The sequence below is a fragment of the Buteo buteo genome, chromosome 7 (assembly GCF_964188355.1).
Source record: "Buteo buteo chromosome 7, bButBut1.hap1.1, whole genome shotgun sequence".
Taxonomy (NCBI): Eukaryota; Metazoa; Chordata; class Aves; order Accipitriformes; family Accipitridae; genus Buteo; species Buteo buteo.
The window spans coordinates 39,772,034-39,788,021 of record NC_134177.1 but is presented as its reverse complement, the minus strand read 5'-3'; the positions used below and the strand labels follow the sequence as shown (position 1 = coordinate 39,788,021).

Here is a 15,988-nt window from a genome sequence, read left to right as displayed (position 1 = left end):
CAGGATGAGGCGCGTATCCCTCCCCACCACCCCGGACAGGGGATTCCCCCCACCTGGGCAGGTTGAGGCACGTCGTCCCCCCCCACCACCCCGAGCAGAGGAAGCCCCCTCCAGCTAGGATAAGCCCAACTCTCCCCTCGCAGCGCTCCGGACATGGGATGCCTCCACCCGGGCAGGATGAGCCCCCCTCCACCCGGAGCACCCCGGGCAGGAGATGCTCCCGTCTATGCAGGATGAGCACACACACCCCCCCCCAAACACCCCGGTCAGGATGAAGCCCGCTACCCAAGAGCACGGGACCCACCACCCCGAGCAGGATGAGACACCCCCCCCCCCCCCCCCCCCCGACCCGGCCAGGATGCGACGCTTTCCCTCCCCACCCCGGGGCCGCAGGGGCGGGCCCTGGCTCACCGCGTTGGCTGGCCAGGGGCCGGGCCGGGTCGGGCGCGGCGCCCCGGGAGCGCCCGCCGCCGCCGGCCGCCGAGAGCCGGAGCCGCCTCCGCCGCTGCCAAGGCAACGCCGGGCACCCACCACGTGACCCACAGGAAATGGGGGAGCGGACAGCCGCCCCGCCCTCCCCTCACGTGACCGCCGCCTCATTGGACCGCGGCCACACCAGGCACCGCCCTTTGGCGGCGGGGGCGGGGCCACAAGGGAGGGCTGCCCCGCCGCGTCCCGCTGTGCAGCGCCGAGCACCGCGGCGTGCGGGGCCGGGACGGGGACTGGGATCGGGACCGGGACCGGACCGGGAGCTGCCCCCGCTGGGAGGAAGCGGGGCCTCCGCTGGGCCCCCCCCCGCGCCCTCCGAGAGAGGGGGGCACCCTCAGGGGGTTTTACTAAACGGGGGAATGTACTTAGCGGTTACAGAGGAAGGATATCCCGAGCTGTCCCCAGCGCCTCCGGGGCCACCGAGCCGTTCCAGCAGCGGGCTGGGATCCTGGGGGCCGCAGCCCTCGGAGCTCCCTCTGTGAACATACATCTGCAGGAAAAAAACATCAGGTCTGCGGCTCCCTAAATTCATGGGCGGGGCGAACCCGCCCCCCCCCTCCCCCAAGAACGTTACTGGGTCCAGACCTTGCGTCTCTCAAATCTTTCCACAGAGAAGGTATTGGTGCAATGGGATGTAAATGTGCTTTTATTACAATTATTAATTATACAGCAAAAAGTCGCCACTTACATAAGTCAAAAGGCAGTGCTGACTTCTGCCTCTGCCGAGCTGCAACACCCTCTGGCTCCCTGCGTAAAGCCAGACCACTATCTCCCTGCATTCCTCCTCCGTTGACTCAGCAGGAAATCCTGTATAAACCCATCAAAAGAGCAAGGATAGGGACAGACTTATGGGAAAGAGGAGGGAGTGCCTTCCCTGCAAATGAGAGAAAATGCTGAGAGGCGGCACAGTGGGTCAGCTTTATCACACGGTAGTCCCATCCTCCTGAATTCACTTCTGCCTGGGGAGGAGAAAAGACAAAGGGAAACAATTCCTAAAAGCTTATTAAAAAGACAAATACAATTGTTATCCTGAGTGTGCTTTTCACCTCTGAGATTATGAATACTTCTGCTCGGTTACAGCACCAACACTGCTGTCTCTCGGGGTCCCATGCTCGCACAAACACATGTAGAAATGGAACAGCAGAAAACTTTAGCCCCTGAAGATTAGTCTCCGTCAGAGAAAGGAGAGAGACTCCTCTAGAAAAGAATCCAGAGCAAGAATTTAACGTAAGCAGGTCAAACTCCTTGGCAGTTTAAAGCCTTTACATTATTACTGCTTTTTTGGTGTCATGTTTGGAATAGGAAGCAATTGTAGAATTCTTCCTCATTTTACTACACATGGGAGCACTCCCTTTTTCTACTCCATGGACAATATTTCCCCTGTTTTGAGGTCACGCAGTATTTGCATTTTGTCTCAATGAAGAAACATCCCTTCAAACGCTCACTCTGAAGTGCCTTTGTATTCTGGAAGACATAGTACTGACACAACCAACCAGAACATGGCATAGTATTTTTCAGAATTCATAGCAACACCTACCAAATACAGCTCCTACTGCTACAATTCAGCCACTCCAGCAAGAAAGACTGTGAGGCAGATACCACCTTCAGCAACACATTCTCTTTGCTTTTTATGGATTTCACCTACAAGCTTAGCATTCCTAGAAAATGTAGTGTGTGAATAGTTCAGCATGGGTAACAACGGCATCTTAAGGAGGCAGGTTGAGGCCACACACCTGAATTCCTTTAGTTCACCAAGACAAACTCAAGTCCATCTTCCTCACGACTGAGAAGCGTGTCCTCATGCAGCAACATCTGCTCTTTAATGCATTAATGCATTGCAGTTAATGCAAAACAGCACTTATTTATTCAGCTCAAAAGCCTGACCAGCTCAGAGGCAGAACAGCCTTTGTTTATTTGTGAGACTCTCACTTCTCCATCCACAAAAGCTAAGAAACTTCACATTTTTGTGGCTCATCTTAGGACACAGACTTATCAACAGGGTTTACCTGCCCTAAGGGGGATTCAAGCGAAGCAATTCTCACAACTCATCCCTCTCCCCAGGGAAAATGCCAACGACTGCAGAACATCCATTCTGCAGCTTAAGCGCTAGAGAATGAAACACTGTCACAACTTACTCTGAAGCACCTGCCTCAATGGAGATTAAGCAGAAAACAATTCCATGCAGACCTCTAACCCGGGGATGGGGTGGGGTGTGGGGATATGGACCTTGCAGCTGAGAAGTTATCCAGCTCTGAAGTCTTTGGGTATGTACAGGGGAACTAAACACAAACATCACTTGCACTTGATCACATCTGCTTCCTTGCCGCCATGGTAATACCACTGAGAAGCCATTACATAAAGCCAGCTCAGACAAAATGCAGGATTTCTGGCAGCACTGTTCAACAAAGGCTAAATCTAAAAAGAGAGCCTCCCTTTTAATTGTTTTTGCTTTAAATAATTTGGCATTAACAAAAGCTTGAGAAGAAGTAGCACCACATTCTGGATGCTGAGGTCCTGGGATGAGCGTGTCTGAAAGATAGCAGGCACTTCTAATTAAAGATACACTGAAAAGACAACAACCTAAGTTACAAATAAAACCGCCACTGCATATGCTTTTCATTTAAGCACCAATAAGTGAATATATATATATGTGGATGTTACGATTCCTACCAAGGAACCTGAAGTTCAAAGCAGAGAGCTCAAGCAGAGAGCAAGGCAGGTGTCATTACATGAAACTGAACACAAGCAAAACCATTCTATTCCAAGCCTTTCTGCCACAGGGTGTGGAAGCTTTACAGACATAATCTTTTGGAAAAGATACTCTTCCAATCCAAAAGCAAAAAGTAAATGAAATGCAGCTAACACCTTTTTCCATATTTTCCTGTGCGCCACATCACTTGGTGTTTTTGTCCTTCCTGCAGCACTGCAAGCATCTCTTTATTTCACTGAAATCCTCTTCAAAAACAAGAAGACAGAACAATCCAACACATCCCCTTTATTAATTTAAAAAACACGGAAGAAAAGTAATAGGGAAAGTTTTAGCAATAAAAAAGGGATCCTGCTTAAAAATCTATAGAACTTGTCTAGCAACATAAACTGATTTCTTTGGGTTAGAGATGACCCCATACAAAACCCCAAATTCAGAACACTCACAGTGCAGGAGAGTCTGGCTACAGACCACTTTTCTACTTTAGGTTATACTCTTCCCTTAGATTCATGTATCCCACTGCTACCAGCTTTGACATAAGTAGAATACGTAGCCCTCACAGTAATATTTTCCTTAAATGGTAATGGATAAGTTTTAGCTTTCAGGCAGAAAAACACTCTGGGCCATGTTAGAAAGAAGTCTAGGGTCACAGAGACTTATGGCTGACTCTTTAGAGCAAACTTAGAGCAGACTGCACAGCAGTTATACAAGCAATTAAGAAAAAAATCTCTTATTTGGCATTTCTCTATCAGTATCTCTTGGGCCTGTGTCCTGAAGGTCATTCACCGTTAAGCAGATACAACGTACGCCAATGGGTTCTGCTTGGCTGAGATGAAAGACTTTCATGCTCCTGAATATAAAGCAATGAACAGTGTTTCCAGCTGTCCCTGAAAGGCCTCATCCTCTTCCCATCACAAAACTGGGCTCTTCAGCATCATCTTCCTTCTCTTCCTCCTCCTTGCTATCCTCTTCATCATCCTCGCTGCTGACTCGCTCTTGAGATTGATTGGGTTCTAAAAACACAAACAGTATGAATTGATAACATATTCCCATGTGTTTCCCTTGTTAAGTATTTCACAACGAAATAGTCTCAGGTGCTAAGCAAACGTATATTAGGTCACACTAATTAGTACAGATGGATAACATATTCCCATGTGTCTTCCTTGTTAAATATCTCACAACATAGTCCCAGATACTAAAGAAACGTGTATCAGGTTAAATTAATTCTACTGAGCGAAGTAGAGCTCAGAACATCAAATTCTCCCTTGGAGAAATATTCCCTCACCTCCAATATTACCACTGTGCCAAGACCATCATTAAACAACTCCACCTCCTACGGAACATTATTTCAACGGAGGTAGTCAAACGCTGAAGTGATAGATTATCTCATTCGCAATCTCACCTCTGCATGTCGGCATGAGCTTTCAAGTATCACAAGAGTACTGTTAAAGAATGCAGGCACTGGAAAGCCACAGGCAAGACTCGGTATATTTCTACAGTTATCCAAGTTTACAGAAATTCCACAAGGTGCCATGAACTGTTACAGACTGTTTGGTATACTGCAAGTACAGAAACTTGTTAAGATATGTGTAAGATTAACGAGGGTCACAGAAAACTCATGAAGCCTGCTAAAAGACCAGAAAACGGCTACTAGAAATTAGATAACAGATAATAAAAATTAGGTACGGCATAAAGTGGGACCTGAATCTAACAGCCATTCTTCTGCTCCCAGCAGCTCTTATATCTTTACTGTTTCTCAGGCCAAGTCACACTCAGCTCATGCTCTGACCAGTTACACTCAGGATTTAGGATTCGTGGTCTGATGCCACCGCGTGGTGAAGTTCGGCACTTTCATTTTTTATTAGGGATCTGTACAATAATGCAACTTTAACAGCTGACCCACCAAGCTTTGCTCTTCATGTTTTTACTACAACAAAGGTGAAAGCAACTCAGAGGTTTTATTTATTCATTCAAAAAGGAAGATAGATGCTTGCCTGCCACATCCAACAAATACACTTCAGTTACTTTGGAAAAACTCTCAGATCTCAACCCAGGGCACACAACACTAGAAAAAGACAAGCCTGTTCTCAGTAGACTAAAGATGGCTATCAGTGGCCTCTATCTCCACTGATTTTTTTATTATTATTATTCTTGTAAATAGAGAACCACAAACGGTAAAAAGCTAAGAACTGTTCTAAAGACAGGGGAGTTTGGATTCTGGCTTCCTGAAGATGATTTACTTGTGCCGAACAAAAACAGTCCAGCCCAACAACTGGTACACGGCAGTCCCATACCACAGTGCCAGTCCCTGATCCAGCTCCCCTCTCCCCCAGCCACTCCCTAAAGGGATGAGTATTCTGTTCTGTTCACTCAAAGTGCTCATACTTAAATTTTCTTCCCAGTCACAATAAATAAATGAGTAGCTTTAAAAAAAACAGAATCAAAACAAAACAGCAAAAAAAATCCACGCTGCTACATTCACTTGCTGTCACAAGTAAAATTAACCTAACGATTAATTTGTCCTCCCATGTTCATATGGGAGGCTGGCAATGGTTCAGCTGAAACAGATCCAATTCTGAAAAGCAAAGCAGAAATAAGGTGGAACTGTCAGACAAGTCACTGTTCTAGCAGAATTAACAGAAACCGTTGTAACTTTAAGACTAAGAATTACTGCAGAGTTGGTGTGCTAATCCACAAAGGACAACTATTTGAAAGAGTAAGCTAAAACATACTCACTGAAAGGAAGCAACAAGTATTCAAAAGTTTGAGCAAACAGTTACACTGACATTGCTGAACATTAACTTTCAAAACTGCAGGAGAACAGAGGCAATCAGGTTTTTCACGTTTATTTCTATGCAAAATAAAATAGTTGTGTGGAACAGATGGCACCAAGGTGGCTCAATTTCTTACACACAAAATCATAACTCAGTTTCTTGCTGTCCAAGCTGCGCATTTCTTCCACCTGTTTTCCCATACACATTCAAAATATACTTAAAAAAAGAACAGCCTTTAACAATACTGCCTTTTTTAGCAAAGATGTTCTAAATCTGCAGTTTGTCAGAATTGCTGGAGCAAAACATCCACAATCCACAAAGTCAGACTCCAATGTTTGCTGTCCAAAATTTCCCCTAATAAAGGGAAAATATTCACAAACAGTCAAGTTATTTGTAAGATTAAATCTCAACATAGATGGCTTTCAAAGAGGACTTTTGAAACATTAGCTAAAATAACAAGCTTAAGGCTCAGCCTTCCTATCCATGTATCAAGAACGCTTGGGACAGGGGGTAGAACAAACCCTTCTAGGCTCCAATTAGGCAACAGCACTAAGTCTTGAGAAAAGAAAACAAAATTTCACTGACCTTTTTCCTGCTTCTTTTGTTCAAGTTTATTTTTCTTAGCTTGCAGTTTCTTCTCTTTTAACTTCTGGCTATAAAGCAAAGAAAAAAAGACTCTTTTCCAACAAGCTTCTGCACATTCATACACTGATAAAGGACGTTACAGACATCTTGGAAAAGTAGTCTTCAGAAGAGAAGTTCAATTTAAATTTGGCCTCAACTGAAAATTCAGTGAGAGCAAACTTAAACACATGATCAATAGAAACTTTTCTATGTTGTTTTTAGTCTAATGAAATTTTTTTTAAGTCTTCCGTGATGTCACTGCAACCAAAACTATACAATATGCAAGAATCTCCAAGAACACAGAAGGAACGAAAATGAAACTGCCCCTACATTTTAGCTACCTAGCCTAATAAACCAAAAGAGAAAATGGTGTTAAAACCCAGACTGCTGGAACTGAACATTGGAAAAAAAAAATTAAATCATCACCAGTAATATATACTTTAATTGAAAAAAAAAAAAAAAGCAGTATGCTTTGACCTTCATCTTTGGCTGCACTTCATCAGTATGTTGGCCCCTAGGAGTAGCATTAGGAGTAAGAGGGAATTTCAGTTCATATGACCCAGCTCTGTTTGCTTAGCAAAGGTAACCCAGCAATTTAACAGCAGACACAAGGCAGAGCAACCTGGGATTCATGTTCCCCTCTCGACACCATAAATGAATTCTCTTGAAACAGAGAACCAAGTACTGTACCTGTTAGGTCAGGACAGAAGAAAAAGGGTGGTGAGGGAAGTTAGTCAGAGGGGTTCCTACAGGGCCAAAGCTGGTTGGTACCTACACCATTAGACTACAGAAGGGGGACAAGGAGGCGTTAAGTGTTTAGGCAGCATTTGCTGTTTGAACAGTTGTTCTCCATCTCAGCCAGGGGAAAGGCAGCAGGCCAGATCTGACTTGCTGGCCATCTGTTGGACCACACTAAATTAAAGTAAGGTGGCAACAGTGTTTGTGTTGTGCACTTTTGTGCTAATATGCCAGTGACTCACTTTGCACAGGCCTTTCAGCAGCAACTCTCAGCTACAAGATGTAAAACCCCCATTCTCAAAGAAGTGAGAGAGAGGCTGCTCAGGGTCAGACCCTCTGAAAGAGCTGAGCCATGATACTCTGCTATTTCTGAAAGGTATGGTGGACACACACGGTGGAATTTAAATTCTTGTATTGCTGCATTACAATGCTCAGACTGTTTCTTGAGAGCATCAGTTTTGTAACTGTTTCACTTTGTCTAAAACTTAGGAGAAGGATAGACTTAATATTTTTTAATTTTTCCATCTAACTTACTAGACTTGACCTGCCAGGCATTTCAGTGAGGTAGGTAGAAGTGGCTACTGATTTTAACAACACTGCACCCATCAGTGGCCTTTTCAGTATTCACAGACTGAACTGGACTAGTCACACTGACAGTGTATGGGAGGACAGCATCAGGCCCTGCCACACCCTGCTAGTCCAAATCCATATGTGTACCCGTTAAGCAGCACCCATTTTTGCACTTAAGCTGCTTGGTGTCAGCTGTTTCAGATATTTATTTAAGCCAGATGTACAAACTTCTCCTGACATTGTTACAACAAATATGCAGTAAGGCATGCTGCGGTCAACACCACAGTGTCAGCAAAAGCTGCTCAACCAGTCAAAAGTTATCCTGCTAGCTATTACATGAAAAATAAGCCATGCCAGCAAAGCCTGTCAAGATTACAGCTACCTTGAGAAACCAAACAATGACATTAACAAAATTAATTTCCACAGCGTGACTTCTCAGCTGGGAGATGCAGACACAGAACGATAGCAGTTACCCAAAGCATGCAGCTACAGATGAGGCACAGGGCATGAGGGTTTCCATGTCAAGCCTCCTGGGAACAATCTGCCCTTACCGCTTCCTTCTGCGTTTTGCTGTTTGTTCTTCTGCAATCATCTTATTCCTCTCCAGTTTCTTCTGGAATTCCTCATCTAGTCTTTGCTGTAATTGATCACATGTCATACTTTGGTCACAATCTAAAATTAAAATACTTCTTTTAAAAGAAAGTCACGTCCTTTTAGGGAGAAGTCTTTTAGCAAAATACAGAAGGGAGCTTTGCCACGTTTTGTCTGGCTGCTTCTTTATACAAAAGCCGTATTCCTGGGGATGACTTTTGTACAGACAGCATTTTTAACCTGCAGCCTGAGCCAACCACTGAAGTCTTTGGAGGGAGGAATCCTCACCAAAACAGATGAGGGAGGTTGGGCTTCTGCCCTAAAGAACGTTTCAGTGAAAACAAGAGAATAATTTGAGAAACAAACATTAACATATGGATCAAAGGACTCATCTTGGCCAAGAGAGAGTATAATAATAATGCTCTCTGAAAAAAGGTGCTATTCTACTTGACAAAGACTTAAAGGAAAGAGATCCAGACTGTGTGCACAGGCACTTGCTTTGATTCTATCTGTGCAAGACAGTGGTATTAGGGATTTCTAGTTTTGAAAGCATTTTCAAACCAACCTGAGAACACACACATTCACACGCGGTCTTACTGTGTGCTAGGACCCCAGTGAACAGAGAAGATGGAGCATGTCTGACACAAAGCACCAAATGTTTCAATACTGACAAAGACGCCACATATCACATACTCCTACAGCTTTCCTCTGATAAGTGGTGGCTTGGAACTGAATTATTTGTACATGACTTTAAAAGGAACAAAACATTTGCAATGAAGACCAAATAGTCGGGGGTGCAGGGGGGGCAGTGGGGAGCGGAATTATAAAGAGTCCTGCTGACCTTCTCAGCCATGGCATCCATGAAATCTTGCCTCTGGTACTCTCGCCGACGAAGATGCCGGTACACATGAAACTCCCCACTCCCAGCTCCAGCACTGGAACCTACAATAAAGAAGAGTTAGTCTACTAGAAAACAACATATACTAGATGTTCACAAACGACTACAGCTAGATGCTGAGGGACAGGACACATGAAAGGGCCCTGTAAGATGAAAATCTACTAACAACACACAGAGTGTGTCACCATTTTATATAAGCTCAAATCACTCACAATCAAAAGCCAAAGCAAGCTGCAAACCCATACACTTATGGGTCAATGCAGTTTCTACTGGTCAGTTACTCCCCTAGAGAGAATCCAGTCTTAGCTGGACATTGAGGCAGTAAAAGAACTAGAGATCAAATGCACACCCCATTCTCTTATAGGTAGGGGTGAGCTAAAACATCCTACTGAGGCTGCTTCTGGCTAATTTTCAGCATCTCATACAAAAAATAAAGGTCAGCAGAAAGGTGATAAACCCCATCATATTATACTTTCCCATACAAGACAGATACCACTGACAGTTTTTGACCATTTCTTCATAAATGAAATCCCTATAGCCCTCTCTTCCTGGCATTAGTCTGCATGTTGAAGTCTCACAAGAGCTTTCAACATCACACTCCATTCTCTTCCTCTGTCTCCTGAGCCATTTCGCAATGCAAGGCACACAAATACATGCCTCAAAGAAGACACCTAGTAATTAAAACATGGCAGCTGGGACTGCAATAGGGGTGCTCTTGATACCAACAGAATCCCAGCACATCAGGTGCTCCCAGAAAAACAAGACAGCTCAACTCAATCACACAGCAAAGCTATTTGAAAAAAGCCATGAGGGAATTACAATAAGCAGAACAGTTTATTCAGAAGTCTATAAAAGCTTTAGTCCCAGATCAATTACTCTGAAATAAGACCAAGTCAGCCTCTAGAAAGGATCATTAATAAGGATGAAGATCCCAAAGAAAGCCAGAGCTTCTACATGCAGATACAATTTATACCACAACTACTACATTCAATCCCTGCAGGTAAAAGTAAAGTGTAAGCAGAATACTTGGGTCACGTTCCTTGCACAGCTACCAGCTCCCTACCTGGCCATGTACAATCATATCTGCTGCACGTGTCTGCTTCTCACTGCCTGAGATTCAGACTCAAAGCAGTCAAAATGGGGACTTCATAATTATGAGCTTCCAGAGCACTCTCAGATCCATGGAAAGGACAGATTTACTTATCATCATTTACTTGTCATCACCAGAGCAGCAGCTTATTTCATTGCACACAGTCCACATGCTGGAGTGCCACAGGCATTGTTCACTTTGCATTCTGACAACAAGCAGAAAGTGGCACGCAGGAACCAAATAAAACTTGAAAAAGCAACTCTCAAAGCACGTTTCATACCTCTCTTCTCCAGCAAAATGAGCAACAACAGAAAACCACCTCTGGCCTTTTCTGTTAAACAATTTCCTCAGTTTAATGTAGCTGACCCTAGATTTATCTGAAGAATAGTATCTTTACCCATCACATCTCTAACGAACTCCGGGGGAGGTCGTGGTGCCCATTCATTCAGTTTTTCAGGAATTGGTACAGTCTTTTCCTGCAAGAACAAACCAAGCAGTCATCAGTATCTTCTAGGAGCAAAGTCTGCAACTTTAACACATTGTTGACAGGTGGTATATGTCTGACAACAGCCTCTTCCATCAGCTGACAGATCTCAGAAGGAGCACAGCTGTAGTAATTTCTTCATGCATAAGGATCAGAAGCAGGCAGCAAACAAGAATCAGAAGGTATCCTCTCTTTCCCCCACATTCAGGCCTGCAGGTCAACAAAACCCAGGAGGATTAGGGGTGTCTATGCTTCTTTTCAGTATGGAAACTAGAAGGAAGCAAGTCAGCACCTCCAAGCACTTGCAGAAACTGAGTATACTCCCACTACCAGTAGTCTGGGAAGCAATGAAAGGCATTTGTGTACCTTCCATGCTAGATCTATGTGGAGGACCGGGAAGAGCAGGGAAGGGAGAACACATGATGCAAGGTCAGAGGAAGAACACAGTGCGGGGACGCCTCAGCCTCCTCCAGCACACACAGAGGGTGGGTGAGAGTCTCCGCCTGCCAAACACCTCCTCCTCCGGATAAGGATCAAAACACCCGGTCAGAGGAACCAGGGTCATGCTCCCCCCCATTAAAAGCAGCAGGCAGAGAAGAGACCAGCAGGCAGAGCACTGAGGGGCCAGTCCTCCCCCTGGGTTCCCAGAGAAGGGTCTCTCCCCTCACGACAGCCCAGGAAAGACAGGTCCCTCTCCCCTCACGCCAACCTGGGGTGTGTGTGTGGAAGGGGTTCGGCCTCTCTCCCCTCACAGACCCGGGGGAAGGGGAGGTGGTGGTGCCGCTCCCTCTTCCCTCACGGACTGAGGGGAGGAGGAGGAAGGGGGAGGACGGGGACGATCGCTCTCCCCTCACGGACCCGGGGAGGAAGGAGGTGAGGGCTGGTCCCTCTCTCCTTACAGAGCCACGGAAGAGCATCGGTCCCTCTGCCCTCAAGGACCCGGGGCGGGGGGTGGGTGTGTGTGTCCGGTCCCTCTCCCCTCAAGGACCCAGGGAGAAGGAAAGGGGGGGGTCGGTCCCTCTCCCCTCACGGAACCAGGAAGGGGGATATCGCTCCGTCTCCCCTCACAGGCCCCGGGGAGTCAGAAGCGGGGGGAGTCGGTCCGTCTCCCCTCACAGAACCGGGGAGGAGGAAGGGGGGGCGTGGGGGGAATATCGGTCCCTCTCCCCTCACGGACCCCGGGGGGGGTGGGGGTACCGGTCTCCCTCTCCCCTCACGAGCCCGCCGCCCCGGGCAGGGGCAGAGGCCCGGCGGGTGGCCTCACCGGGTTCCTCATGAGCCGCTCGAGGCGGAGGCGCTGCTCCTCGGCGGCGCTCCGCGGGATGACGAGCGGCTGCGGCTCCTTGCGGGGCCGCGGCGGCCGCGGGGCCGAGGGCGCCGCCATGCTCCGACCGCCACCGCGCCCCGCCCCGCCGCTGACGTCACGCCGCGCGACGCGCCCGGCCTGCGGGGCCGCCGCCGCCGCCGCCCGTCATGGCGGCGGGTCCCGGCCTGCCGAGGCCGAACCGCACGCTGAAGAGAACGCGCAGCGTACCGGGGGCTCCCGCGGGGATAACGGGCGTCTGACGGGACCGCCACGCCCCTGGGGCACGGCCGAGGGCCGTCAGGCCAAAGCAGGCAGCGGCGCCCCCCAGCAGTGTGCCCCGGGGGCCGAGGGCGGCTGCGGGCCCTGGCGCGGCCTCGCTGAGGGGCTGAAGCCGGCCCCTGCGTCGCTTCTCCCAGGTCCCAGCTGTAGCTGTGGGGCCCGCTTCCCCCGAAAGCTGCCTTTGCTGGAGCTCTGGTTTCCCCCGTCCCCTCCCCAGCACGTTCTCCGGGCTGCAGCGAGGGCAGCCTGTCCCCCACGGGACCCCCGTAGCAAGGCAGCTCCGGCATCTGCTGCACTCTGGCCAGGCTCTGGGCTCAGCCCCTGACAGCAGAGCCCCGAGGAGGGGGAAAATGCAGTGCACTTCACACTGGCACCCTCAGCCCTGCCAAATCCTTTCCCCGTGACGGTGTAAGCGATACGGGACTTCCTAGTGCCTCCCCGGCAGGCTGCCTGCACCATCTGTTCGTGTCACTTTGGTAATTAACCGGTGCTGCCTGTGCTGCCCGCAGGCTTTGTCCGCTGACAGTGATGAACGGCAGCGTGATTCCCCACGGCGCGGCCTTGCCGGGCGCTGGAGAGGCAGGCAGGTAGCAGAGGGGGGATGCTGTGCCATCTGCATTCATATTCACTCCTCGGCTTTGCGGGAACGGTGCCTGGACCAGCTGAGGGCTCGTATGCCCAGATCCGCGCTGGTCTGACAGGGACGGAGGAAGCCGTGAGTGGGGAAGAGAAGACGGAGCTGGCTGCGATACAGGCTTCTGTGCAAGCCAAATTTCTTGTCAAGCCACTGTGGCCCTACAGAAATGGCATGGCATGTGCTCGGGCTGTGCGTGCGTCAGAGAATTAGCTAGGAAAGGTCAGCTGCAATGGAAGAGGGGCATAAGCCTTTGTGTAGTTTATGGAGATAAGCTGGAGCGGTGAAGTTGGGCTCTGGGTTTCAGACAGCTTCGTGCTGTGCATGTGGAGAGGGTGACAGAAAGGGGAACAGAGAGGTTGGGAAAGGCTCCTCCTGAGATTTATGGGTCATTTGTATGACCTGAATTTATGAAGTCCCCATGCTCTTCCCCCTTCCTTAAAGAAAATTGGAGCCGATCATCAGGTTCAGCCCTATGTTTACAAAAGACTTTTCAACCTCTACTGAGGTTGCTATGGAAATCACACTAGTTTATGCCTCGTGTTTGTCTTACCAACCTGATTTGTAAAAGAATGGTGTGAATTTAGTGTTGGCTGAGTTCCCAGCTGGCCGCGCTGGCCCTGGAAGGCATCCTTGCAGTTGCAGCCCTGGCTGGAGCAATGCAAACAGCTTCCCCCATGCTGTCTGCCAGCTCATGAGCTCCTGTGCCCATGGCTCTCCCAGCCTTGGGTCCTTTTCAGCTCACTGGGACAGAAACTGGGTAGTGCCATCCTGTAGTTGGCCCCTACCAGAGAGACGTCAGCTCCATTTGCAGAGGCCAGGGCAGGTACATGCCCCTGTCCCCTCTCAGTCACTGCAGAAGGGGTTTTAGAAGTAGAGTTGCTGCAAATCGATTGAGTTTCCTCTCCCCTCTGCTCTGCTGAGTCCTGAGCACAACACAGGCCAGTTTAGCTCACTAGCCTGTAAGGTGTCACCCCGTTTCTTCCTCCTTGCTGTCATGGCCACCTCTCCAAAACACAGCTTCCAAAAGCAGGGGTGTGAGTGATGAGCTGTCAGGTCTCAGCCCTCTCATGCTAGACCCCACGGGAGGAAGGCAGAATGGCAGCTGTGCCCGCAGACGTTGCAAGAGCTCGATTCTCTTGCCCGAAGCATGGCTTGTGCTAGTGACAACTCACAGCCCTGGGACACAACAGGCGGTTGCCTGTCATCCAATGGAGCCCACACAAACAGCATGGGGAAAGAGACCTGGGAGGCACCTCACTCTCAAACTACACATCTAGGGAAATGGTGCAGACTCTTGATGTATTATGCACTTATTACTTTTAAAGTATATCTATCTGGGGAGGGGGGATAAGACTATTACTTGGATCATACAAAAACAGGAAGTATTTCATCATGCCGTTGAAAAATACGAAGCCCATGAAATCAGAGTGCTGGGCTGGGATCTGGGCAGAACTAGGCTTACTGGGGACAGGGGATTTTCATTAGAACAGGGAAGTGTTTTCATAGTTCGGTGCAAACAAAACAACAAAATTCAGCTCCCTGATCCATATCAAAGCAGCTCATTTGTGTTTCAGAGCAAAGGCATTCTGAGGAGTTTTCCTACCAAAGGGATCCTTCTGGAAGCACTGTAAGCCTTTGCTGAGAAAGACCCTCTGTGTCAGGCAGGAGCAGCCGTGGACAGCTCGAACACCCACATGAAATGTGGGAGGCTGTGCTGCTGAAATCACTTCACATTTTTGTCCTCTTCATAGTATCTGCCAGGGTGCAGCTCAGCACCAGCATCCCCACAGACCCGTCCTGCTCTGTCCCTGGGCAGAGGATATCACTGGCACGGAATCCAGCCCAGCCCACACGCTGAGGCTGCCTTCCCCCTGTTTCACTACTAGATCTCTGTGTTTGATGCAAAGGGCTGTTGCGTCCTGCTCCTGGCCTCCCAGCAACCCCGTGAAAAGACAGGAAAGCATGTTTTCCAGCAAGACTAATGCTGTAATTAGTCAATTTGCTAATATGCTGAGGTGTGAACAGCTTACGGTGAGGCAGGAGGAGCAGCTGTCCTGCAGGCACAGCCCTCAGAGCCTGCCTTATGGGCAATGAAGGAGTCGTCCATACAGAGGGGCTGTCACCTCCCCAGCTGCCCATCTCCTGATGGATGAGCTCTCCAGGACTGGCAAACAGGCTCTGGAGGCTTTTGGGGCGGGAATGTTTTTCTGAATGGATTGTGACACAACCGTGGCCTGATTACAGAGCTGAGCAGCTCCCTCCACCCCCCCAAAAGCCATGTGTTAGCTGTGTCTGGAAGCCGCGTCTGTCACGCTGCTTAGCTGTGACAGTACAGTCTGGGACAACGTACCAGTTTTCTCCAGGGATCCTCAGCAGAAGAGAGCACACTAGAAAGACATACAACAGAAGAGTGGTGTGGCACTGCCTCCCAGGAGAGGCAAAAGCACAGGAGGGGGGAATGACACGCTGTGGGGAACTCCAGTGCTAGGAGAGGCTAGCTCAGGTCTTTGGCAAGGGAGGTCCATCTTCACTCCCCAGGGCTGCTAATTCACCATTATCTGTGCTCCTTCAGGGATGGAGGCATTCTGACTTGCACCAGTGACAAACCAGACAAAGAAAATAACAGACTGGGAGGAGAGGAAACCCTGCCCTGTGCAGCCTGGACTCGTCCTGCACCTCCCTCTGCACAACAGTAAGAAAAATACCCCTCTCCTCCATCCTTAGTGCACTCCATTGGGCAGAGAGTCTGAGCACAGCCCCAGCCGCCTCAAGATAGCAACGAGGCCTACATACATGCAACA

General features: G+C 48.7%; 1 protein-coding gene across 1 annotated transcript; it reads right to left on the bottom strand.

Annotated features, from left to right (window-relative positions):
• Positions 1–3,469: 3,469 nt before the first annotated feature.
• On the bottom strand, positions 3,470–12,390 carry PRKRIP1 (PRKR interacting protein 1). The gene is made up of 6 exons (XM_075032530.1): positions 12,230–12,390; positions 10,879–10,957; positions 9,335–9,435; positions 8,454–8,539; positions 6,556–6,623; positions 3,470–4,209 (listed from the first exon to the last, which is right to left on the bottom strand). Exons 1-6 carry the CDS (start codon positions 12,347–12,349, stop codon positions 4,094–4,096), a joined length of 570 nt encoding a protein of 189 aa, XP_074888631.1. The 5' UTR covers positions 12,350–12,390; the 3' UTR covers positions 3,470–4,093.
• Positions 12,391–15,988: the final 3,598 nt, after the last annotated feature.